Genomic DNA, 23,726 nt, shown 5'->3' with positions numbered 1-23,726 from the left:
TGTGAGGACGGCGGCAAAATCGACTTCTGCCGCTTTTTGTCGGCGGCGCTTACTACCACCTCCGCTGGTGGAGTTAGAGCGCCGATTCGGGGATCGATTGTCGAGTCCCGACGGGACGCGATAAATCGATCCCTGAGAGGTCGATTTCTACCCGCCGATTCAGGCGGGTAGTATAGACCAGACCTGTAAATCAGTCTCAGAAAATAGAAACAGGAAAGCCTGCCCCTTGTGCCATGACACATGGAATCACAGACCTTCCTACAGAGGAGGCACTTTAGAAAGAAACCTGCTACCACCTACTGGCACATGTAAACAGGCTTCCACATAGCTCGAGTTCCAGCTTTGTCTCATGTTGTTTACCAGGACCCAATCACGCCTGGAATTCTATAAAGCCCAGAGATATCTAGTGGATGAAAAACACACTCCAAGTAAACGTCATTACCCTGTGGACCAGTGCAGAGTAGGGATTGGAAATTTTATTATAGAATCTCCAATTACTTGTAGACCATTGCATGCACATAGGAAGAAATCTCTCCACTCTCATCCCTGAGGCAACTACAGCTACATTGATAGATTTCCTAAAAAGGGAGCTTCAGCATTAAGGAAAGGTTCATTGCCTTGGAAATATGCAGAGCCAAACAGCTGCTTTCTGATCTCATGTAGACAAGATACTAACCAAGATCCCACCTTCTGTCTCAGGTTGCTGTGCTGGCAGAAGTTAAAACCCCCGTGGCCCATTGAGGGGAGAGGTGGGGAGAATACCAGCACGGTGACCAAAGCAGCTTCCCTCTAAAGCAGATTGTAACTTGTCACGCACCCTGCGCTATTGCAGACCTGGGTTCTGTACCCCATGTAGCCAGTGATGGGCCACGTGACCCTGGCCTGGTCCATTCACCCGTCTATGCCCCAGTGCCCACACCTCTGAAACACTGACCCACCCTAGTAAAGAGAGAGAGCGCGCACCTGTCCAAGTAAGTGCTAAGACTCATCATCTTTAATGGCTGAGCTACCGTAGGCCATTAGGGGTCCCATCCAGCAGGGTGCACAGCGCTCTCAGCTCGCACCGTGGTCAATGGGAGTCGAGGGTGTTTAGCACTTTGCTGGATGGGCCCTACAAACGCAGTCGCCCCTGACAAGGCAAGTGCTTCGGGACCGCGCAGTGGGAAAGGCACCGTCCTACACTGGATTCCAGTCCATTCTAACACATGGCTCCACAGGGTTGATCCAGCTGGTGCTGGGGCAAAATTTAGCAGAGAAACTGAACTCAAGTTAGACCTTGAGAAGTTCAGTTCTTACCCCCACTCCAGAGGCCTTGAAGCCGGCATGTGTTCCTTAGCCGAGCCCAAGCCTACAGTCCCAGCTCCTGCAGTCGTGACTGCATCAGAATTGCAGTTTTCACTTTAAAACAAAAGTCTCCAGCCTTCAGATTCGAGCAGAAAAGCCTGAAAATGTGACTTGAGTGTAACTGATATATTCCCATCCGCCTGAGTCTGCCGAGAGCCTGAAACAATAGCTTGGAGAGGGGTGAACGGCACTCTGCACCTCAATGTAGTGTGAACTCCCAGACCCGCTGCTCTGGAGAACCACTCCCACACCACCTTGACAAGGACTCTGTGGGGTAGCAGAAGGAAAGCAGCAAGCGGACACACTCCAGCTGCTGAGGTAAGTATTGAAGGAACCCCATGCCTGTGAGGGAGAGGATGGACCCCTGTTCTTGTCATTACTTCTCTCCCATCCATGGAATGGGGGTCCTGCTATCACTCCTAGGAGGAGCAGGGAGATCCCATGCCATTAGCCATGCCTCTGAGAGGGGAAGGGGGCTACTCCAAGTGGTGGGGACGGAGCCATGGGGAGGCCCCACCTCATCATGTGCCAGGACTCTCGACTGCCTTCGTCCAGCCCTGCCCCTGGCATTACCTGGGGAATGAATGCCAGGCCAGCCTGGTATTTCTTTGGTGGGGTTCTCCAGCCAGACAGGCCCTGGCCCTCAGAGTGCAGTTAGAAGGATATTTACCAATGGTTTCCCATTTGTTTTATCGCATTTCAAGCCCCTGAGAGAGATTGCCGGTGGCTACGTCATGGCAGGACAAGGCTTGGCCCTCCCATAACCCCTCGGATTGAAGGCTCTGAAGCACAAAGACGGGAGTCTGAAGCACGGAAGGGGCAAACCTACATCTTCAGACGAGCCCACGAAGCAGCTACCCAACCGGAGATGCTGTGGGGCTGAGTTACAGAGGTGCGGAGCACCCACAGCTCCAGCCAACGTCAATGGGAGCTGCGGGTGCTCAGCACCTCTGACCATCAGGCCCGACGTGTCCCAGGTGAAGAAGACACGTGACCATTTTAGCCTGAGCGACTGGCCCTGATTCACATAGCGAATCAGTAGCATGTTCAGGAAAGGTCCTAACTACAGCTCCTGGGCCCTAACCACTAGACAACGCTGCCTCTAGCTGCTGCGGCATCGCAGAGCCGTCTCACCACGGAATATGCAACTCCACATTTGCCAGCCCGTGAGAAATCCCTCCCATCCACAGTTCAGTATTACAACAGGACTCAGGCAGATTGGTGCAGAACAGTCCATTAGTGAAGCAATTCCGCCCCCTGGTGGAAACTCTGGTGCCGTGCATCCATCTTTTCCACTTTCATGGGGAAGAGTGGAAGACTAGCTCGCTTCCCTTTTTCGCCTTCTTGCCACTATCTCCTCAGCACCGACCTCTCCCCACCGCTGCCACCACGCCTGATGTATGGCTCAAACACACAACTTCCCCAAGACAGGAAGCCTGGCCTCCAGAAAGCCCGGCCATCCCACAGAGCGGCATCGTTAGCGACCCTACCCAGCCGCCTTGGGAGGCAGGCTGAGTACCCCAGCCGCATTTCACCAGCCAGGAAAGTGAGGCACACAGCAGCCAAGTGACTTGCCCAAGAGCTGGGAGGCCAAAGAGTGACAGCCACCGTGGCTGGAGAGCGACGAGAGTCCTCACTCCCGGGAGAGAGAAGGTGAAGGGCTCGCTCATGAGGGCGGTGGCGAAGAGTTGAACTCCGAGCAAATGTTTTCCTCTCGGTTTGTCTGGCCTGCAGCACCGGCCTGTCTTTGGAAGCTCCCCCATCTTACTGTGCTCTTCCCTGCCAGCTGGAGAGGGGCGGCGGTAACTCCAGTGGGATTTTTGCCTGCTTCCTTTAAGGCTGAATGTGGCCTAGCGGGAGCTGTCCACACTGAATCCGGTCCCAAGTGTAGTCTAACAGTTAGAGCGGGGAACTAGGAGTTAGGACTCCTGGGTTCCATTTCTGAGTCTGCCCTGGACGTGGTATGGGTCAGACAGCTCGCTCTGACCCGCTCTGCCTCTGCTACCCCTCTGCAGTGTGGGCATAAGCCCTTGCCCTTGCTCCCGGATTGTGATGGAAGCGCTCGGAGATCCTCAATGCCAGCGGCTCCGGAAGGGCAGAACACTACTGCTCGCGAGCAGGCCGGAGCTGCCGTCCCAGACAGGCAGGAGATCTGCATAGGAGGCTGGCTAGAGAGAGGGCGGAAGGAAGGGAGGCAGCGAATGGGTGTCCCACTAGACTCAGCGCTGGCACATGTAGAAGTGACTTCTAAGCTGGTCTGTGGCAGGCTGCCGGCTCTTGTGGGTTTGATGACAGGCTCCCGCGATTGGGACCTGGCCCTCCAGCCAGGCTCCCCTAGCGTCCAGCTCTTTCTGGAGCAGCGTCGCCCTGCCAGTGTCACAGTGTCCTTCCCCCACGTTCCAGCCAACGTAAGAAAGCCCAGCCGGTCTGCTGCCCCTTTGGGGCTTCCCTCCCATCCCAGCCTCATCCACCAAGCAAAGTCCACAACTTAACGACCTCTCCCTCCACTGCTGGGCTCGGGGTCTCTCACCTCCTTCTCACCTGGCCTCTCCCTCCCCTCCTCAGGCACACCAACCGCTCCCCTGGACGCTGTTTGCTGCGCTTGCTTCCAGCCCCTGACTCGCATCAGCTTTCCTTGAGCCCTGGCCCTTTTCCAAGGCTACAGCGGGTGTTGATCCGGTCCCCTGCACGCTGGGTCTGCTCCAACCCAATCCCTAGACGGGATCCAGCACTTCCTCACCCCCGGCCTTCTTCCCCTGCCTGGCTTCTGTTCCCTTTCCTAAACTCCCTCTTCCACCTGACCACTCTCTCCCCAGGTGGTGCAGATCATGTCCATCAAGCTCTCCAGGTGTTCATCAGTCACCAATGACAATTCTCCCTTCGCCCGTTCCCCACAGGCACCTACACTGCAGGTGGGACATTGCTGCTCCCACCCCGGGGCTCAGGTGGGCGGGAAGCTGCAACATCCACACTGCTAATTTTATCACACCAGCTCAAGCCCCACTAGCCCCAGCCTGTCTGCCCAGGCTGGAACGCTCCCTGCCAGCTGCAGTGCAGACACACCCTTAGACGGCCCGAGTCACCCCATGACACTGTCCAGGTTGCCAGAGGCCTGACTTTCAGAGGGGCTCAGAACCCACAGCTCCCACTGACCGTCCAAGAGTTAGGGGCACTCTGGATCGCTGAAAATCAGGCCCTGGGTGCCCATGACGGTGCCAGGATAGGAAGGGGCAGGTGCTGTGTGTGGGCAAGGCAGGGCTGATGGGGTGGTGTGGCCACATCACCGCATGAAGGCAGTAATGCAGAAAACCCACAGTGGACTGCGCTAGGGGAGCCAGGCAGAGCAGGGGACTCAGAGCTAACAGTGGCCCCATGGAAGCCAATGCAGCACCGGACAAACAAAAGAGGAGAATAGAGTTGAATTCTAAATACCCAGATAAAAGGCATGATGAAAATCCAGCCTTGGCAAACGGGGGTTACACCCCATTTAGGGGTTACAAAATAGGGACTAGGTGTTTAAACCTAATTGTAAAAAGTATCCTGTTATCTTCAGCCAGTGGTTCGGCTGCATTGAAATCCTGGGGTCTGTGAACAGGGACAGGCCAGCCCAGAGAAGGTGGTTCCCCGTGTGGATGGGATTCGTGGCTGAGGTATTGAATTTTCAATACTTTGACTCCCTGGAGTCACAGGTTCAAATACTAGCGGAGCTGGTTCAACCCTTCCAAATAATGAATTCCGGGCTGTTTGCTGAGCCTTGATCTTTTCAATGAGGCCTTAAAGGTCAAGGTCCTGTCTGCTCCCGGAGAACACGAAAGCACACTTAGCATGTTTCCCAAGGTAAGGCTTTGCCTCAGGCTCCTTGGCTAAAATCTCTCCTCTCCCCAGTGTGAGAGAGGTGGCTCCACCCCAGAGCAGGCTGCATCTCACTGGTTCTTTACATATATATGGTGGTTTGTGAAGTGCTTTGGCAAGCCTTCTGCATGAAAGGTGCCCTGTAAGCATTAAATGTTACAGGGACTCGGGACATTTCCACCTCTGCTGGTTTCCTACAGCCTCACCAGAGACGCACAGTTAGAGACAGGCACTCGGAGGGTGAGGGAATCAGGGACAGTCCTTGGATTCTAGCGGGGCTCAGCGCCTTCTGCAAGGGGCTTCAACGCCTCACAGGATCATGCACTCAGGAACCAGAAGCCTTGGCTCCGCTCTGGAGGCAACAGCGGACACAACTGCACGGCCCTTTGGCTGCTCTGGTTACACCACCTCTTTCCCTGGGGCTTCCCGCTTTGCTGGGGCTGCTGCATTCAAAAGGTGTGACCGGCCCTGGGGCTTCAGGAGCCCCTAGTGTGGGAAGCCTGGAAGAGAAGCAGCTGCAGGGCCCAGGGTAGCAGTAGCATGACCTCTGCCCTCACCTAGCAAGTAGCCAGCCAGAAGGAGAGGGAGCTATGGGGCTGGGTAGACAGAAGACAAGTGATCAAAGCCCACAGGGCCTAGGGGATAACCTGAAGCAGAGAAGTTTGGGGGCCAGTTCAGTGGAAGGGCACACGCACTCCGCCAGCAGTTGTGCTTGAGCAGTTTGCATGTCCCCAGGAAAGACAGCCTAGTGGTTAGCGCAGAGGACGAGGCGTGAGGAGACCTGGTTTCTGCTCCCAGCTGTGCCACGACCTTGTTCTGTGACTGTGGACAAGCCACTCAGACCACCTGTGCCTTGGTTTCCCTCGTGTATGACGAGGCCGCCTGCTTCAAAGGAAGTCACAAACCATAATGCTTGCCTAGAAGGTGTTACTGAAATGCACAGGGTGTGTTCTCTCTCTGCCAGGCAATGGGCGAGGCGTACTGCTGACTTCTGTAACCTGGCCACCTCCTCACCAAGAACTCTACCCAGACCACCAGCCTGCTTCACACCCAGCGACATTCAGTCACTAACAACTGGGCCAGATATGAGCCAATGACCACGATGGAACGTTCCCTGCCCCATCACCAGTCAGCTGAGCCAGCCAGCCCTCTGGACACGCACCTTACATTAAAAATCAGTGCAAAGACCCACACAGGCAGCATGTTTTAAAGTGGGGGGGGAGAGATAATTCTATACAGAACCTTCCCTCTGCCCTCTTGTGCAAATGCATTAAGGATACAGTCTATAATTACCCAATCACATATTTCTACAGGACCTCTGCTTCAATCCACGCAGTTTGGAGGCACCTCAAACACCGCACAACAGCAGGAGAAGCAAAGGAAGGGGATATTTTGGAAAAGGGAACGGGGACAAAATCCCACCCTTAGCAAAACCAGTGCCCTAAGGTATTTAATTCCATACAGACAAGACAGGACCTTGGTTTTTAAGGTCTCATTGAAAGATCCACACACAGGAAACTTCTCAAATATTTCTAAAACATACGCTATATAGTTCAACCCCAAGTCACGGAGCTCAGTGGAGGAACGACCGGCTGACATTCTCGGACTTGTGTTAGGCAGCAGGCTGCATGAAACAATCATGATGGTCCCCTCTGGCCTTAAACTCCAGGAAACTACTTCATCTGGCAACCTCAAGAAGATGACACCCAGCACTAGCCCTGCTGGGATCTCAGGCTGTGCTTTCCCCGAGCCGAGATGTTTCCTAGCTGCTTCTCGGTAACGTTTACCAAAGCACGGCGTGTCTGCCCTGGAGCTGGAAGGTGGGAATTCCAGCTGGAGGCGACAGCTATCTCTGCTCGAGCTAACGTGCTAAGAAGAGAAGGTTTCAGAGTAGCAGCCATGTTAGTCTGTATCCGCAAAAAGAACAGGAGTCCTTGTGGCACCTTAGAGACTAACACATTTATTTGAGCATAAGCTTTCGTGGGCTACAGCCCACTTCATCGGATGCATAGAATGCACAAGAAAACAGACTCCAACGAGAAACTGCGGAGCTTGAATTAATATGCAAACTAGATACCATTAACTTTGGCTTGAATAGAGACTGGGAGAGTGGCTGGGTCATTACACAAATTGAACCTATTTCCCCATGTTAAGTACAGTATCCTCACACCTTCTTGTCAACTGTCTGAAATGGGCCATCTTGATGATCACTACAAAACTTTTTTTTCTCCTGCTGATAATAGCTCATCTCAATTAATTAGCCTCTCAGAGTTGGTACGGCAACTTCCACCTTTTCATCTTCTCTGTATGTATAAATATCTTCTCACTGTATGTTCCATTCTATGCATCCGAAGAAGTGGGCTGTAGCCCACGAAAGCTTATGCTCAAATAAATGGGTTAGTCTCTAAGGTGCCACAAGGACTCCTGTTCTTTCTGAAAAGAGAAGGGTATTCACAGCAGCACCAGCATGGGAGGGGCTAGCTGCCCTGAGTACCTACATATGGGCTCGGAGGGGATCGTCCTGGGCTGTCTAGCCCAGCCCACCACTCGTGCTGCCCCGGCTACACGATTTTCAGCACACTAGCTCAATCAGAGCGAGCACAGGTGCAGCCCCTGTGCAGACAGGCCCCTCAGAGAACTCAACCCACGTGTCCCACTCACGGCCGGCTCCAGGCACCAGCCGAGCAAACTCATGCTTGGGGCAGCAGATTCTAAGGGGCGGTATGAGAGGAGCTACTCGTGCGTCTGGGAAGTGCCAGCGGGAGCAGAGGCTGTTCCCTGAGGTACAACGCCCATTAGACCACGCTGTGAGTTGAGTGCACGGTACGGACTCACTGTGGCCTCTCCACCCCTGGGCTCGGCACTTGGGACACGTAAGAAGCCGGAGACCCTGCTCTGAGTGTGGAGGCGAGGGCAGGACAGCAGGCTGTAAGGAGGGATTGCAGGAGGGGAGGCACACAGGGAATTGGGGGGGGACGGGGTGCCTCAGGAAAGAAGGCGCAGAGGCACCAATGAGGAGGCGGAGGGAGGGAACTGGGTGGAGCTTGCAGGGAGAGGCAAGAGGCAGGAGCTCCAGGTGGAGCGGGGCATGCAGGCTCCTTACCTCCATGACCTCCTTGCGGATGTCCACGATGCGGAACCAGTGCAGGAGCTGAGGGAAGCCCTCCAGCTTGGCACTGCGCTCCTGCAGGGCCACCTTCCTCTTGCACGAGAGCTGGCGGCTGAAGTACTTGACCAGCTTGCTCTGGAAGAGAAGGGGAAAGGCGTTTCGAGGCAGCCGGCACACAGCAAACATACACACACACACACACACACACACACACACACACACACACAAACACTCTGCCCTTTTCCCCAAAGCTACCACGTCCCCCATCTTTGCAGACAAAGGGCAACCACTCACTTAACGCTGAAGAGTTTCAACACTGCATCCCACACCTGCCAGCCAACCTCCCCAGGGAGTGCTAATTTGCATATATTTCCTGAGATTTGAATCTTTACTGGCACAAACCCATCCAGAGCACGTGCCAGCCCCACAGCTCTGCGGGAACAAAACCCGAGCACGGCCGAGAATGGCACATGTTGCTGGAGAGGTCAGAGTCCTTAACTGCCAGACGCACTGCAACCCCCACAGTCACCCCAACCGACTAGCGTCTTACTCCGCATGTGGCCCCACTGAAGTCAGGGGCACTGTCCATAGAGCAAAGTGCTGTTCAACACCAGCTAGAGTCAGCTCCTAAACTACTCATGCCCAGTTTCCAATATTGTTCCTATGCCTGGATCTTCCTGGTCCCAAGAAGAATTGGCAGGAGAGGAAGATCCACCCCTTGCTCAGCGCTCTGTTCCAGAAATACCAGCTCTGTACTGCTGTTCTTGGAAAGACCTTTGCATCCAGCAAACGCTGATGCCATTGGGTAACTCTTGTGTGCATCAGAGTTTGTAGGATGGGAGCCCAGGCCTGTCCACTGGAAAGTCAGGGATCCAAACACTAGGGTTACCATACGTCCGGATTTTCCCGGACATGTCCGGCTTTTTGGGCTCCAAATCCCCGTCCGGGGGGAAATCCCAAAAAGCCGGACATGTCCGGGAAAATCGGGACATGCGGGGCCGGCGGTGCCGAGCCGGGGGCCGGGCCGGGGGCCAGGCCGGGGACCGGCAGTGCTGGGCGGGCCAGGGGTGCTCGGCCAGGGGCCGGGCCAGGGGCTGGCACCCCAGGGCCCGAGCCGACCCAGGCTGGAGACACCGGGGGGGGCCAGACTGGGCCGCACCTCCTCCCCCCACACCCCCGTTACCTGCTTCAGGCTTCCCACGAATCAAATGTTCATGGGAAGCAGGGGAGGGGGCGGAGTTGGGGCGGGGACTTTGGGGAAGGGGCGGAGTTGGGGCGTGGGCGGCGTGGGCGGGGCCCCGTGGAGTGTCCTCCTTTTGGAGGCTCAAAATATGGTAACCCTACAAACACCCCACTCCCTCTTTTAATAGCTCTGCAGAAGCTCATCTAAGGCTCTGAGGGAGCAACCTGCCCCATTCCCAGTTCATAGAGCAACACTGAAAGGGATGACGTGAGAAACGCGGACACTAAGGATTGTGAATTCTGTCTGGTGGAGAGAGCCCAATCTGCAGCCTCAGCACAAGTAGGCAGGAAAGAGGCGACGACAGCAAGCCATGTCAGTTTACAGCTGCCCACTCCCAGTGGCAGCTTTCATACGCCATCCCTGCACAGTCCTCAGGGCAGCGAACAGCTCAACTCTCCCTCTGCCAGGGCCGACATCTACAATCAGCACAGGAGACTGGACAAGCCTACAGCGCAAAGGCAGCACTGATGCATTTCATCACCCACATGTGCAGACCACAGAGGGTTAAATGAACTTCAGTGGGTGCCACAAGCATCCAAGCTTAGAATTCAGCCCACCCGCCGCATTGGTGTTGACAGCACCTGCAGAGAGACGAGTGGAGCTGCTGCAGCCGGCGACTAGGCTGGCATCGGGACACTCAGTTTTCAATTGGGACCTGAGTGCCACGTGCCATGGGAAGCTCCTTCCTGGAGAAAGCCCTGGAGTGGAGACATCGCTGCTCCCTTCCTTTACTGGGTGACGCTGAGCACTCCCACAGAAGTCAACGTGACTCCTGCCAAATTTTCTACGTTTCCCTTCCGTGCACTGCTGGGCCAGGCCACAGCACTCAGCGCCTGGCAGGCTCAAGGCCCTTCACTACTATTCTTGTTAGCAGCTGGCCACGTGCCTCCTGGTGCGAATCAAAGAACGTGTTCCCTGCCCCGAGGAGCTATTCCACCTCCAGCCCTAGCCATCTGATGCGGGGCCTCTTGGGCAGAACAAGAGGCTGGCAGCCGGGATCCCTGCTGGACTCTACTGCTGTCTCTGCCATGGCCGTGCTGCGTAACCTCAGCCCAGAAACATTCTGCCTCAGGAAAATGGGATAATGACACTCCCTTAGCGTAACACTTGTCTGACACCAAGTATCATTCCAACATTTCAGTTTGCAGGGGACTGGGGTAGCCATTTGGGCTTCTGGTGCTCGGTGCACAAACAGACCTACATTTCTCCTCACTGGTCACACACACATTTAGAGCTAGGGCCTTCCATGTCACATTTTGCACAAATCATTCCGCAGCCATCCCTGACAACTGCAGTTAGAAAACAAAAGACTTTCCGATTCTGAACTGGAACGACGCTAAGTACCTGGCCACGTTAGACTGAAATAGAGATTATAGTATGGTTCATTTACATAAGAACATAAGAACGGCCCTACTGGGTCAGACCAAAGGTCCATCAAGCCCAGTATCCTGTCCTCTGACAGTGGCCAATGCCAGGTGCCCCAAAGGGAATGAACAGAACAGGTTATCATCAAGTGTCGCTCATTCTCAGCTTCTGGTAAACAGAGGCTAGGGACACCATTCCTGCCCATCCTGGCTAATACCCATTGATGGACCTATCCTCCATGAATCTATCTAGCTCCCTTTTGAACCCCGTTATAGTACTGGCCTTCACAACACCATCTGGCAAAGAGTTTGAGACACTATCGCAGAAAGAAACCCTCTGCAATTCCCTTTCCTTGCATTCAGCTTGGTGAGTCTGTGCCCCGTCTGTGGAACGCTAGGTGGCACTAGGCTACCGTACATGCCTGGCTGAAAGTTTCCCATTTCCACAGCATCCCCGGCTAGATGCATTATTATTAATGTGACGTACAGCGCTACAAACAGTACCAGGGTAACACCCGGGACATTGCTAAAAATTGTGAGCGCCAGCCTGCTCCCAGTGAACTCACTGGCAGAGCCCCCTTTGACTTCAGAGCTTGACTGGCCGCCCTTACAGTGCAGCTTCAGTAAAGGTTGCACAACTGGACCGTGGAAACAGGGCCGGCTCCAGGGTTTTGGCCGCCCCAAGCAACCAAAAAAAAAAAAAAAAGCCGCGATCAAGATCTGCGGCGGCAATTTGGCGGGAGGTCCTTCGCTCCGAGAGGGAGTGAGGGACCGTCCGCCGAATTGCCACCGAATACCTGGACGTGCCGCGCGCTCCGGAGTGGCCGCCCCAAGCACCTGCTTGCCAGGCTGGTGCCTGGAGCTGGCCCTGCGTGGAAAGAGGAGTTAACAGATGGGCAGAGGTTAGAGAGAGCGGAGATCAAAATAGCACCTTCAAGTTTTAGGGATTTTTTTTAAAAGGCAATTGGCAAGGATTAGAAAAAACACCCCAAGTAAACCCAACAACCCCACCCCCAAGCTATGTGCAATGCCACTCAGCTAACCCAGGGGCTGGATTAGTAATACTTGGCCCTGTTCCCCTACCACCTCCCTCTGGTTTGTCTTATCTTGTCATCTCTCTGTGGTCCCCATTGTGCCCCAGGATTTACAAGCACAAATCCTCACCAAGTCCCATTAGTCAACATGCCACTGCACTGCCACAGGGGCCTGCCTTAGCGGATCGCGCTGGAGACTCAGGGCCTGACACGGTTAGTTCTGAGACGCTGACTGTATCTTTTATTCATAACACCTAGCACGCTCCTGGGTGTACATACGTGTACACACACACACACACATACACACACACAGCAGAAAGCCTACCATTTTGCAAGCCATCAACTAAAAGAACACAACTCAGAAACCATAATGCATCACTCAATGTGCTTTGCTCATTTCTTTTGTCAAGTCTAGTTTAGGGGTTTTCTTTTTGCTGCCTCAGTAATAAATATAGCCGTTAGTACTGCAGCAACAGTGTGTGTCCTATGGGCCGATCTCTCCACTCACACAGGTAGAACTTCATTCCAGTTCATGTGGATGCAGCAATGTAAACACTCGGAAAACGTGACCTCGCTCACACGTACACTGTGGGTTTTGGTACGGGGGGGATTAAAAGATATTGAGAGCAGGAGTAGAGGCTGCAAAGGAGACAGAACAGGTGCAACACTCGCCTAGCAAGTCGTTAAAGGGACGTTTTCCAGGCTTCTGCTGGGAAGTGATTTGCTCACTCCTCGGACGGGGTGGTATTATTGGCCAGGTCAAGGGGGTCAGCAGCATGCAGCGTAACTGGGCTGCCAGGATCAATAAGGGATCCTAGCTGAGGACTGAACATTATTTTGTAATTGTTGCTATAAATAGGAGCAGGTGGGGGTCTCCCACGTCTGGGGTCAAGGTGGAGACTTGGGAAAAGGGGGCTGCCGAGCAGGAACCCAGATCCTGTTGTTACACCCCAGCCTATACATCTGCAGTCATGCTATTGAAGTCAGTGGATTTACCCACAAGGAGAATCCAGCTTGGGAGTCAGGGGCTGCCTCACTCGCCGCCCCAACCACAAAGCTGTCTCCAGGTCTCTGGTCTCCCTTGCTGGCCAGCAAAGGGGAACCACACATCCGCATCCCCTCCTAGCATCCCTAGAACAACTGATTCTCCATGGCAACGGACCTGGGCAGGGGTCCTCACCAGGAGCGCCGCCAGCCTTTTTGCCGCCCTAGGCAGCGGAAGGTCCCGCCCCCGACAGAGGTGGCGGAAGGTCCTGCCTCCGAAATGCCGATGACGACCAGGGCGGTCGAAGATCCAGCCGCCGCGGTCGCCACCCCCCAAATGTTAGCGCCCTAGGCGACTGCCTAGGTCGCCTAATGGGTTGCGCCAGCCCTGGTCCTCACCTAGCCAGGTGGAGCCTCATGACTCTGCTTCAGGCTTCAGTAGAGACACTGGGCCAAAGCATCCCCTCCATGTGCACCCTCCAAGGGGCTCTCCCGCAGGCAGCGCTCTTCTTGCAGGGACATAGGGGAGTGCACTCTAGAGATGCCCCTTTCCTGGCGTACAGGGAGGAGCAAGACCAAGAGCAGGAGATTCTATAGTAGAACTGTTCCCACCTCAGCCTGTAGACAATCCATGCATGAAGCAGCATTGGATCCAGCCTGGGATGGGGGCGGGGGCGCTAGTGGAGTAACCCATTGATAGCTTCTGCGTGCACAGATCAGGGAGGGGATCTCTTCCGCAAAGATCCCAGTGATCCCTAGGGTTGGGAAGTTCTGTACAAGAGTGAAACTGACTTGCCTCATTCAGCACTCCGGGCAAAAGGGAAACAAGCAGCATCAATGGTGAAAAGAGAGTTGGAGTTTCAAGTTCCTTTGCTGTAATAATCAGAAGGTGCTGAATAGATCGCCTGAAGGGTATCTGCTTGTTAAGAACGTGAGGCCCCATTCTCCATGCTCTGGTACCTTGTGCGGTCCTCACCCCCATGCAAAGTGAGCAGGAAATGCCAATCTGGGAGGCCGAACCCACCATGCACAGGTGGCAACGACTCGGCAGTACAAGGCAGGAATCAGGCCCAGGCTTTTTGACCTGACAGTGTCCCCTTCAGGAAGAGGTGTTGGGCTCGTCTCACCTCTCTCAAGTTCTACGCCCCGGAAGAGCGTTTGTAACAAGTCACAGGGAAGCGAGGTCTATTACCAGCATCCCACCAGTGACACAACAGGCATCGGGGAGGTAGAAGACGCGCTCTTAAAGGTACTTCTAAAACCTACCTGGCCAGGCTGACCTTTCCCCCTGCTTGATCTCAGCCCAGACAGGCGCTTCTTAATCCTTGGGAGGGTCAAGTGCCTTGGCCTGTCTGTAGTCGTCAGCATTTAAGACCTGGGCCCTCCACCCTGCAGTTGGTCTTCACAAACGTAGGCCTCCATTTTGCTACTACCCAAGTCAAAGGCAGATTTGCCGTTGAGTCAATGGGAGCAGGGTCAGACCATCGCACGGGCAGAGCGCCTCTGAAACGGATGTGAGGTTTTCAGCTTCTGGCTGCCAGCAGCCGTTCTGCTCCGATTGTTGTGGAAACGGGCACCAACGGACTGAGTGCTCAAACCCACGCTCCTCCCAGGCCTGGGACCGGCCTACCTGAGGGATGGCCTCTCTCCCCATGTCATACTGCCACAGCTCTGGCTGGCAGGGGCCCCTGAGCTACATTCCCCCCTCATTATAGAACAGAGGATGCTCAGCCTGTCTTGGTGACCTTTGGGCACTCTGCAAACGTGGCTGGAGAGGGCTGAGGGCGCTTCCCCGAAGGGCAGCTGGAAAGGAAAGGCGTTCCCGTTAAAATAGTCACTGTAATACTGCTGGGGGGTTACTGTGCTGCTAATGGTGTGTTAGGGCACCGGGTCTCTTGGATGGGCTCTTTGTTTGAAAGCTAAGCCAATCAAGAAGTAGTCTGACTACTCCCACTGACTCACTGTGGGAACTGGCTGCAGGCTTGGGCCCTAGGTGGGTGAAAATTCAGCCAGGAGATTTGTAACTTTATTTGAAAGAAAGGCTGGTGTTGCCAGACTCTTCCTTTATTTCCACCAGGCTGCCACCTGCTCCCAAAGCAGCAGAAGCCAGCACACGAGCGGCCGTGTGAGCTGCTGTTTGTTTTATTGATTTCTATGGCACCTACTCGCCTGACCCCTACACAGCTCAATTACAGACAACTGATACCCCAAAACAAGGACAGAAACTATGCAAAAGAAGTGTCTTGTCCCATTCCCTAAAGGGCCCTGTAGTTGAGCTCAGACATACAAGGGCACTGAATGCTAGAGGTGCCCGCTTCACCCCCACCCCCATTCTGACTTTAGAGCCCTTTTAAAATCAGCTGTGTTTGAAAAATGGGGAGGGGGGAGGGAAGAGGTTGGAGTTCTCTTCACAAGGCCTTTTTCCTCTTTCCACACACCTCCACTCCAACTCTAGTCCGTTTTTGTTAAAATTAGCGGTAGTGTCCAGTATGTCATCCGTCCCCACATCTCCCCTTGCCAAGCTTTATGGGGTTACAATCTTTTATAAAAATTCACTCCCCCTGGGTGTTCTGGGAGAGACCCAAAGCACCACTCAGAGGAACACTCAACACATGGTTGGTGCTGCATTAGCACCTGGAGGCCCCAGTCAAGATCTGAATCCCATGGTGATAGGTGCTGTACTTTCCACCATGGGATTCGGATCTCAACTGGGGCCTCCACGTGTGAGTGCTCCACCAACAGTCACACTCAGTGTTCCCATCCGAGCAGGGACAGTGTCCTTCTGAGACTTTACAAACACCTCTACCAGGGAACCGAACTACACACGAAGGGCACAGTCCACTCAAGGACAAGTGAGGTAGAGCCTTTGACTGTAATCTCCTGCAGTGCTAGAAATCATCGCTGTTGCTTGTAAGAGCAGGTAAAAAGACATCCTGACCCAAGTACGATATTTAACTCAATGATGCCCCTTAAAAAGGTTTCTTATTCTTACATAAGAAGTGCTTTAAAGAAAAAAAAAAAGACTTTTGTAAGAGGACAAACATTGCAAATTGGGTAGTTGTTCTGGACAACAAGGACTTGCTCCTGTCCCCCTGCACCTCGCACTGGAGTCCCCTCTGACAGCCTGTGTAAGCAGAGCGCTGGATAAACCCAGGCCATCTGAGGCCATTCCCCACTCACCCCACACGGCTGGGCTGCGTGGTAGTGTTGCTAACCCTTGGCTCTCATGGGAGCATTAGAAAGAGCTGGACACACACAGTGTAACGGCTGCTGCATCATTTTTGAACTCTGGTTGCTGAAGCACTCAGCACAGCGATTCAGCTGCCCTTGTTTTACTTCAGCCATGGCCCTTCCCTGTCCGGGCAGATCGCGGCAGAAGCAATGCGTTTCTGCTGCATAGGGGGATAAGGCTGCAAGGAGCCCACTGGGGAACAGGGATAGGTGTATGTCACCCACAAATAATAAGGAGGCCACCAGGTTTGCCCACAGCTGAAATCCTCCCCAGAGCACAGAGCCCACCCAAGGCCCTGCTCACCATGGTCTTACCATGAACAGCAACGCCACTTGTCAGCTGTTCTAGGAGAGCATGATCCATTTACAAGAACAGACGCCGCTTTTACAGCAAGCAACCCCCTCAGCCTAGGCTCTGAGAGTCCCCAGTCATATAGATTCTGCAAGCCCAATGCTGCCCTGGTTACACCTGGGCAAGCACAGGGTCCTCCAATGCTGTACTCAGCAAAGTGACGCCTCTCACTCTTATTAGGGGAACAAGCCCCACCCGTCATCCAGAACAGATGGCAAAACACAACTGACTCCTTCCACCAACACGTGGTGCAGTGGGAAGGAAGCAGCTCTGTCCTGTTACCTGGCCCCACGGCTCCCCAACAGACATACCGCTCATTACACTCCCACAAGGAGCTTAAGTCCCAGTTTGTTTGTTTTTTCTTTTCTCTGTACTTTGGTCAGGTTCCTGAGGCACACAAGAGGAAAAGCACTCACGGAGATTTACAGGAACACAGGGGCTTATGATAGTCTAAAGAGAAAATGCACCCACCCCGACTTTCACCGCCTACCCCGGGAACTCCCTGAGCTGGTAACAACGTTTGAACAAGCTGGCCAAGCACCAAGCACCAGATACCTTCCTGCTGCTGCTATGGTTCCCTTTCAGAGGGACAGGAATTGGTATTAAAAACAAGGTGCGAGGGCCTGAATCTGCCATGCAGAGGGCCAGGCGTGCCTGGCTTAGCCCTAAGCAGGGAGAGGCCTAAAGAGGGACATAGAACTCTCTGAACTGCGACTCCCCCACTGCTGAACAGCACATCCACACAAGGCCCCAAGACTTGTTTTCTGATCTGAAACTCCCACACGATCCCATTCCAGCGCCATGCCCTCACTCCGGACGTGGTCAGAACACCATGACCGTTACTGCAGACTTGGACTGTGAAGACCTTGGAGGGAGGTTCGTCAGAGGTTAAATGGGTCATTGTTATTTGTATTAAAATCTTTTCATAGTCCCAAGGATCAATAAGGAAAAGACCCTGATTACCCGGCCCACCCAGTAGGGGTACAACTCCTTTTTCTTATTATTATTGCTCTTATCTGGAAAACAATCATAAAGTCATACGAAGGTAGGACTGGAAGAGACCTCAAGAGGTCATCAAGCCCAGCCCCCTGCACTGAGGCAGGACCAAGTAACCTAGACCATCCCTGACTGGTGTTTGTCCAGCCTGAAGTTAAAAACCTCCAATGCCGGAGATTCCACAGCCTCCCTTGGAATCCCTGCTCCAGCTTAACTACCCTTCAAGTTGGAAAGTTTTTGTTAACATCTAACCAAAATCTCCCTGGTTGCAGATTAAGCCCATTACGCCTTGTCCTATCTTCATGGACACTGAGAACAATGGCTCACCAGCCTCTTTATAACAGCCCTGAACATATTTGAAGATTATCATCACTGTCAGGTTTTCTAAACCTTTGATCATTTTTGTTGCTCTCCTCTGGACTCGCTCCAAATTGTCCACCTCTTTCCTAAATCGGGGTGCACAGAATTGGAGACAGTACTCCAGCTGAGGCCTCACCAGTGCTGAGTAGAGCAGGACGCTTACCTGCTGTGTCTTACATACAACACTCCCGTTAATACCCCCCTGAATTATATTAGCCTTTTTTTGCAACTGCAGATTTACCTCCTTTCTTACCTTGGGGCAACAGGCTAGTGGCATTTGCTCAAAACTAAAAGGGCTCTTCCTATTTGCTGCTGGCTATAAGACTTTTTTTTAGGCAGGCGGAAGGGACTGATTGGTCTGTTCCTACCAGGGGAGGGGTTAAGGGAGTGTACAGCCTGCTCCAGGAATGAGGCACTTACACTAGTTTGAAAGGACAGCTTGGGGAGAAGTCTGGTTTAGCTGTGTGGTTGCTTGTATCTAGTTGGGGAGCTCAGCTAAGTCAGAAGTCTGGTCTAGTGTTGAGGAGCTCATTTCCCCTTGTGTGTTTTAATATAGTTTAGGGGCTTTTTTTAGCTTGGCTGTGCGGTGTAGCTGGGAAGCGTGGTGTGTCTCAGAAGCTTGATCTAGCTTATGGGATTAGCTTTAGGTGCTTCCTCGCGCCTGCTCCTGTTTTAGAAGTTTAGTTTGCATTAGTAGTGCAGCCTGGACTAGGACATTCCACAGGTAAACTTCAGGGGCACATCCGCCCCAAGGGCACTCTTCAGTGGAACATCACAGAGTTCTGGTCTGTCACCCCTCCTGCTTGATCTGTATGGGAGGTGAGGCCATCAGGGATGCAGAGTTATCTAGAACTGGTTGCAAAAGTTTCTGGCAAAATTGACAGTGGCGGGAGAGAGTCCATGTCTGGAGACATCTTAGGTCAAAAACCAAACTCCTGCTCTTGATGAAAAACTGGTGGAAATTAAAATAACTAAGACTTCGGTCAAAGTTGCAGGGGAGGGGGGACAATACTTCCTGACCAGCTCTAGAGCTATCACAATGCTGATGACATTCGCCTGTATGCATCTCTCATCAGACCTGGACTCTCTGCAGTGGCTTTGCTTTCTGAGGGATAGATCCACAAAGGGATTTAGGGCCTAAGTCCAAAATTTAGATGCTCAAAACATCTGATCAACTACTGCCTAACCCTGCAGGGGACTAGAGTCCCTAGGTGTCTAAACTTCCACTGCTGGACACACACACAACTGCCAGGTGCCTACCTCCCACCTAATCTCCAACAGGATCCTCAAACTCTGCATTCCTCCCGCCTATTTTGCCTGTGGGAATTGATCTGGTAGGTGTATTCTGAGCATGTCTACTGGCTCAGGCCTCATGTCACACATAGCTGTGCCCAGTAGTTAGCACACTTAGGATGTGGGAGAACTAGATTCAATCCCTCCCCTCTCCCTGAGGTGGAGCAAAGTTTTGGATTCAGATCTCCCACCTCCCAGGTGTGAACCCTAACGACCGGGCAATGGGGTAGTCTAGTGTGGGACTCTCTCAATCTCTCCTGTTGGCACTGTTCCACTTTGTATAAATAATCAAGTCGTCACTATAACACCTCCCAAGTGCATGCCCTGGCCACAGGCATAGGGAGTCATTCTGTCCTTGGCCCCGTGACTTCTTATAGTTCATACAAAGTGGGAAGGCTTCAAGAGGAAAGACTCGGAGGGCCCTACAGCAGAATATCCCATAGACCAGAGAGGAAAATACTCATCTGAGAAGAACGAGATCAGGGTTAAAATCCCTGCTTTAGAACCTCCTCTGCCTAATGGCACATAAGGCAATCCATATTTCCCACTGCTGTCTGTCTAGACTCTAGAGCAAGGTATTTAGCTCCCTCATAAATTGTCCTGCGATAAATCATTCTTTGTCCTTCGCGCCCTCTCTTCCCTCCAGGTGGGACCCAATCGAAGGCATACCTTGTGCTTTTGCCATGGGTAGCCTGAGGACACGACCAGACCTGTAGCCAGCTCTGTCTGATTGTTGAATCTACAGTCTGCAGGGTTGTGAAGTGCAACAGTGGCTATGCGAACTCCCAAGTTTCTTCGTAAACAATGCTGGTGGAATGCATTCAGCTTCCTTGTCTGTGTACTTCCACCATCTGCTATGCTTCCACAGCATACAATAGTGATGGAAGGACAATAGGATTGTACAACCTCATTTTAGTAGGTAAATGTTTCTTCTTACTCTTCCAGATGCTTGGCAAATGGGAAAATGATCTACTGGCTTTGCCAATTCTTCCCTTCATTTCTTCCATGAGCTGGCCATTAGCAGATATTGTGCTTCCAAGATAGACGAAGTCATCAACTCTTTCATACTCTTCTCCATGTCAGTGTTGACAGCATTCTTTCCTATTTCCATGGTCTTGGTCTTCTGTTTATGGATACAAAGTCCCACGTTGGCAGTTTCTGCCTTTATGATCATGAAGAGTCTTTTCTTTCCATCTGAGTTGGTATCCAGTTGACTATATCACCTGCAAAAAGGCTTGCAGCCTATCTCTTGCCCAAACAACCAAGTGTCACTGGCAGCAGCTGTCACTCTTATAAGGTCTATATGACAATGCAGAAGAGAGGTGGGGATAGTATACAACCTTGCCTTACATCAGAAACAATATTAAACCATCCGGTATCCCCCATCTCTGTCCAGAGGCAGCATGCACACTCATCGGACAAAGCTTTTATCAAATTAACAATCTTTTCTGGAATTCCGTAGTGACTCAGACACTTGCAGAGAGTTTATCTGTGGCACTCTCAAATGCTTTCATAAAATCAAGGAAATTAAAAACCATCTACTGCTGATATTCTAAGCCTCTCTCAATAAGTCTTCTCAAGATAAAAATCTGGTCTGAATATGACCTACCAGAACAAAATCCAGCCTGTTCTTCCTTGAGTACTTTATCAATGGCGGTTTTCATTCTACTCAAAACAATAATGCAAACCACTTTTCCAGGAACACGTAGGGGCGTGGCCCTTCTCCGGTTATTGCTTAGAAGTTTTGTCCCCCTTGTTATGGATTTTGCTGATAACACCTTTTCTCCAGCCTTTAGGACAGATCTCCTTTTCCCAAACCATCCTGTACAACCTTCACATGTAATTCACCATCATTTCCTCCAGATTTTAACATCTAAGCAGGGGTTCAAGTACGGTGGTACCCTCCAGTACGCAGTACCGGCGAGAGATTTGTAGCAGGTACGGGGTACCGGAAAGACTTGGGGCTAGCCACTCCTCCGGAGGGGGTGCAGTGGGGCTGCGCTCTGCTCCTTAAAGGAGCGGAATCGCGGCTAGGGAGGACATTCATTTTTTACATGGCTTTAACAGCACAGTACATATGCTAACAAACTTAAACAAAGGTTTTCGTCGAATGAAGCTCCTTCTGATCTGACAGCTCAGGCATTATCAGTTTCATCCAGAACAATTTACAAATGTGGGACCTAATCCTATAAATCCTTAATCATTTGATCAATCCCATTGAAGACAATGGGACTATTTGCATGTCTATGGACCACTGTTGTGGGCTGGTAAGAGTTTCAGGAGTCTGTTCCTACAAAGGAAGTTGAATCCCGCATTGAAATGCAATGTTTTGGGTACAATAGCATAAAGCAGTTTAGGATACAGTTCTACTTAAAATTAGTCTTTTAATAAGTCATACATATGCTGAAATGGCTCCTCACCCAACTCCCATATTCCATATAAACAGACTGAATACTACATATTTGGGGGGGAAAGTGAGTAGTTAAGCATGTTGATGTTTGTATATACAAAGGAGGGTGTCAGAGAGGACAGGGAGAACATGGGGGCCCTGGGCTGGGGTGGGGTGGGGAGGAGTCACATGGACGGTCACGTGGGGAGGTCACGTGCCGCCCCCCTTGTGTCCATCTCAAGAGCACAGTACCGGCAAGAAATGATTTCTACTTGCACCACTGCATCTAAGCATCTGCCTTGCCATAGCCATAGAACTTTACCACTCTCCAGTTGAAAGCAACAGAGGGTCATTTCCTCCAGATTTTAACATCTAAGCAGGGGTTCAAGTATGGTACCCTCCAGTACGCAGTACCGGCGAGAGATTTGTAGCAGGTACAGGGTACCGGAAAGACTTGGGGCTAGCCACCCCTCCGGAGTGGTTGTGCAAGTGCATCTGAAGAAGTGAGGTTCTTACCCACGAAAGCTTATGCTCCCAATACTTCTGTTAGTCTTAAAGGTGCCACAGGACCCTCTTTTGCTTTTTATAGATTCAGACTAACACAGCTACCCCTCTGATACTTGACACTCTCCAATTGGTTTACAGCCTCATGCTATGTCTACACTGGCAATTGAGCGGTAAAACTTTTGTCTTTCAGAGGTGTTAAACACACGCACACACCCCAAAAGACAAAAGTTTTGCCAGTCTGAACCCTGCTCGTTGGGGGTAGAAGTTTTTTGTCGGCAGGAGAGCCGACAAATAGCAGCCACACTACACGACTTTTAGCGGCATGGCTGTAGCCATGTCGCTAAAGCTGTGCAGTGTAGACAACACCTTAGTTACTTCCTCAGTAGCGATTACTTCTAATGATACAAGTCCACTATTCCATCACATTTCTCAGTGTGTGTTAGAGGTTCTCAGTGCATGTTAGTGGGTAGGCACAGCCTGGAAATGGTCCATCCAACGGGCTCTTTGTCCTTCCTCGGTCATTAAGGCCATCTCAAGCCTTCGCAATGCTACAATGGTTCAAAAATTGTGATGCCAGTTGTTTAGATACTAGACAACATATTTTTTAAATCCCCTCTCGCGTATGCCTCTTCTGCTTCTCTTGCTTTATTTTCCATCCATCCTCTCATCTCTTTTGGCTGATCTTTTAACTTCCTTGTCTTTGTCCGTATACTCTTGTTGCAGAATAGCTCTTTTATTGCGGTCTCATTCTTGCTGAAATCTTTTCTTTAATTCTCGCCTCTCTTCAACATGTCTCCATATATTTGGTTGGAATCATTCGTTTCTTAGATTGTTATATATATATATGCTAAAAATTATGACCTCTAGGCCTGTGAGTTAAGGCAGGTCACCAAGAGGTGATCCACATACTCCTGTCAGGAAGAGATGCTTCTCTCTCTGGGTGGTCATGTGCAAATTGAGTACTGTATGGTTCACAATGGATGCCCATTCACAGCCTGAGCAAAATGCTAATCAATAGATAGCAGAGCTTGCAGAAAAAAACAAAAACACTGGGGTTCTCCTGTTTAGAAATAAGAAAATGCACTTTTGAAACTCTATCTGGGGTGCAGATGATCCCATAGGTGTCCTTCAATCTGTGAGGACAAGCCGCCAGCAGGCTTGATCTTATGAGATGGGATCTCAGCCAACCTAGCTGAAAATGCTTGGAAAAGGACTTGGAGTAAGCTAGCCTGTCGGAGATAGTGGGATGCCTTGTTAGGGAAGTTTAGGCTCGAGAAAACATGTAACGTTGTTTTATATGTAACCATTTCTTTCCAGTATTCCTACTCTCTAGCACTTGAAACACTGTTCTGTGATAATAGATTTTGTCTTGTTTTCACTGCACTATACGATACTATCTCAGGGCTGTGTGTTAAAAAGAGTGGGGATCCTGCACTGAATCTTGCAAGCTGGGGCGTGTTGTTTCTTTGGGAACAGTGGATCTGAGAGTTCTGTGAGTGTGCAAAGGAACAGGGGCTAAGCACCCCAGAGAGACACAAAGAGGAGGCGGGGGGTTGCTGTGTGCCGATCACTAACCTGTCCGGAGAGAGAGGCCTGCAACGCAGTTGTGTGGCCAGAGGCTGGTAGTGTCAGGGAGCTGATCCGCAGCAGGCACCCACAAGACTTCCT

The 23,726-nt window shown here is 51.9% G+C and overlaps 1 protein-coding gene across 1 annotated transcript in view; it reads right to left on the bottom strand.

Moving 5' to 3' along the window:
* Positions 1 to 23,726, bottom strand: part of KSR2 (kinase suppressor of ras 2) — a 288,408-nt gene that overhangs the window by 244,120 nt on the left and 20,562 nt on the right. The window contains exon 2 of the mRNA XM_034791563.1: positions 8,300 to 8,440. Coding sequence (XP_034647454.1) covers positions 8,300 to 8,440 — 141 coding nt within the window. The remainder of the gene's footprint in view (positions 1 to 8,299; positions 8,441 to 23,726) is intronic.

The sequence above is a fragment of the Trachemys scripta genome, chromosome 15 (assembly GCF_013100865.1).
Source record: "Trachemys scripta elegans isolate TJP31775 chromosome 15, CAS_Tse_1.0, whole genome shotgun sequence".
Lineage (NCBI taxonomy): Eukaryota > Metazoa > Chordata > Testudines > Emydidae > Trachemys > Trachemys scripta.
This window is presented reverse-complemented; position numbering and strand designations above follow the sequence as displayed.